We start from the raw sequence: 2,939 nt of genomic DNA, 5'->3' as shown, positions 1-2,939 counted from the left end.
GAAGCTGAGGCAGTTGAATGGCTTGAACCCAGAAGGCAGAGGTTGCAGTGAGCTGATATCATGCCACTGCACTCCATCCTGGGTGACAGAGAAAGACTCCATCTCCAAAAATAAAAATAAAAAAAAAAACATTTAAAGTGTGCTACTTGGACCTCCCTTCAAGTGAGAAATTACTCTGAGACTTACAGTCAGACAACAGCCTCCAGCTTCCATGATTCAGAATCTACTGCAGCACTGAGGTCATATTCCCTTTGGGCTGCTTCCAGACAATGGCTAATCTCAGCAGGAATACTGCAAGTACAAACGCTAGAGTTTGAGGTGCTCACTACTGCCATGTCTCCCCTTTCCTTTTTCTTTTCACAACTATCATATCTGCATGGAAGTAAAAGTTCTTCCTGCCAAATTCTGTTCCTTCTTCTTTCTAACTTTACTTGGCATTACCCATACCAAATCACATTCACATTCAATTTGTTTTATGCTGCTTCTTCCTAGAGGCCCCAACATGGCACACTAACCCTACCAACGTACTAACTCTTGCCCTCATATGAAACAAAATAAGATCAACCCTGTTTGTAACACTATAGCTCAATTATAGTCCATTTATTTCAAGATGCATTTACTGAATACCTAATATGTGAGAGATAATATGGATGTATGTTTATGTGTATATACACAGCCACCCACACATATTAAAAAATAAGGTACAGCCCCCAATGGCTGCTCTGAAAAGCCATCTTTGCATTGTTCCTCGTCCGACTTCTTGTTCGCCGCAGCCGCCTCCGCCGCGCGCCTCCTTCGCCGCCGCGGACTCCGGCAGCTTAATCGCCAGAGTCCTTGAACTCTCGCTTTTTTTTTTTAAATCCCCCGCATCGGATCACCGGCGTGCCCCACCATGTCAGACGCAGCGGTAGACACCAGCTCCGAAATCACCACCAAGGACTTGAAGGAGAAGAAGGAGGTTGTTGAAGAGGCGGAAAATGGAAGAGACGCCCCTGCTAACGGGAATGCGAATGAGGAAAATGGGGAGCAGGAGGCTGACAATGAGGTAGATGAAGAAGAGGAAGAAGGTGGGGAGGAAGAGGAGGAGGAAGAAGGTGATGGTGAGGAGGAGGATGGAGATGAAGATGAGGAAGCTGAGTCTGCTACGGGCAAGCGGGCAGCTGAAGATGATGAAGATGATGATGTCGATACCAAGAAGCAGAAGACCGACGAGGATGATTAGACAGCAAAAAAAAGGAAAAGTTAAACTAAAAAAAACAACAAAAAAAAGGCCGCCGTGACCTATTCACCCTCCACTTCCCGTCTCAGAATCTAAACGTGGTCACCTTCGAGTAGAGAGGCCGGCCCGCCCGCCCACCGCGGGCAGCGCCACCCGCAGATGACGCGACCCGCTCTCCGCCACCCAACCCAAACCATGAGAATTTGCAACAGGGGAGGAAAAAAGAACCAAAACTTCCAAGGCCCTGCTTTTTTTCTTAAAAGTACTTTAAAAAGGAAATTTGTTTGTATTTTTTATTTACATTTTATATTTTTGTACATATTGTTAGGGTCAGCCATTTTTAGTGATCTCGGATGACCAAACCAGCCTTCGGAGCGTTCTCTATCCTACTTCTGACTTTACTTGTGGTGTGACCATGTTCATTATAATCTCAAAGGAGAAAAAAAACCTTGTAAAAAAAAAAAAAGCGAAAAACAACAACAGAAAAACAATCGTATTCCGAGCATTCCAGTACCTTTGTTGTGTATGTACTTAGCTGTACTATAAGTAGTTGGTTTGTATGAGATGGTTAAAAGGCCAAAGATTAAAAGGTTTCCTTTTTTTCCTTTTTTGTCTATGAAGTTGCTGTTTATTTTTTTTGGCCTGTTTGATGTATGCGTGAAACAATGTTGTCCAACAATAAACAGGAATTTTATTTTGCTGAGTTGTTCTAACAAAAAAAAAAAAATGAGGTACAATTTCTATCTTTAAGAAATACAGAGTTTATCTAGAGAGACAAACAGACTTAAGATACTATAATCTCACTTTTTAATGGGAATGCATTGAATAAGAGAAACTCAAAACACTTATGTCTGTGAGTCTTTGGAATAATTTTCTAGTGAATGCTTCTAGCCCTTGACCCATTTCTGGTATATTTTGTTTTCCAAAAATAATGGCCATAAGACCATATTTAGTCTTATATGATGTTCCAGAAGCTTAGCAGTCTCTATCTAGAGGTGGAATCCATTTTCCCTCCATTGAATTTCTGATGGTCTTTGAAATTGCCATCATTAATAGAGTAGAATGCAACAAGGTGATATTGTATTATGTCTATGTTCTAGGGAAAAAAAAAGCTGATACAGTTTTCCTCTAAGGACATGTGAGCAAATATAAAAAACAAAACAAAGCAAAACAAAAACCTGTGCTTCCTTAAAGAATCAATGTTGTAGAGACACCGGAAGAGACCCCATGGAGATAAAAAGAAATGCCCAAAAAGGCCTGGCTATTTGAGATGTCCTAATTCAAGCCCCAACATTTGAGTGAGCAAGGCAGCAGTTAATTCTAGGGAAGACCCTTCCAACTGCACTGGGTCAGCAGAGACCAGCTTTCCCTTTCAAGACCTTTCCAAATTGCAGAGTCAATTGCAGGGCTAAAACTACTGTCATTTTAATTCACTAAAATTTGATGTAGTTCACTATGCAACAACAAATAACTGAAAGAGTCAATTAGACAAAGTGTTTGGCAAAGCACTGAAGTACTTGTGATTCACATTACGATTATTTCACTGCCAAAATTAAAAAAAATAAATAAACCAATAAGCAAACACTAAATGTGAAAGACATATTTGTTACAAGTGCATCCCTGCATTTCTACCTCTCCTTCTATACATACAGCGTATGTTATTCTGATAGGTATGGACTATATATGACAGCTTTTAGCCTTATTCAACTTTTTATCATGG

The 2,939-nt window shown here is 40.6% G+C and overlaps 1 protein-coding gene across 1 annotated transcript; it reads left to right on the top strand.

Moving 5' to 3' along the window:
- The first annotated feature begins 707 nt into the window (after window positions 1-707).
- LOC116546574 (prothymosin alpha-like) lies at window positions 708-1,946 on the top strand. The gene has a single exon (XM_032272789.1). It carries the CDS (start codon window positions 893-895, stop codon window positions 1,220-1,222), a length of 330 nt encoding a protein of 109 aa, XP_032128680.1. The 5' UTR covers window positions 708-892; the 3' UTR covers window positions 1,223-1,946.
- The last annotated feature ends 993 nt before the right edge of the window (window positions 1,947-2,939 follow it).

The sequence above is a fragment of the Sapajus apella genome, unplaced genomic scaffold, assembly GCF_009761245.1.
Source record: "Sapajus apella isolate SASKATOON/1434 unplaced genomic scaffold, GSC_monkey_1.0 scaffold1081, whole genome shotgun sequence".
Classification (NCBI taxonomy): domain Eukaryota; kingdom Metazoa; phylum Chordata; class Mammalia; order Primates; family Cebidae; genus Sapajus; species Sapajus apella.
Note: the sequence above shows the minus strand (reverse complement) of the source record. Positions and strands in the feature narration are given on the sequence as shown.

Excerpts from the sequence above, each read along its gene's own strand:
- LOC116546574 (XM_032272789.1), top strand. The coding sequence starts at position 893 with ATGTCAGACGCAGCGGTAGACACCAGCTCCGAAATCACCACCAAGGAC.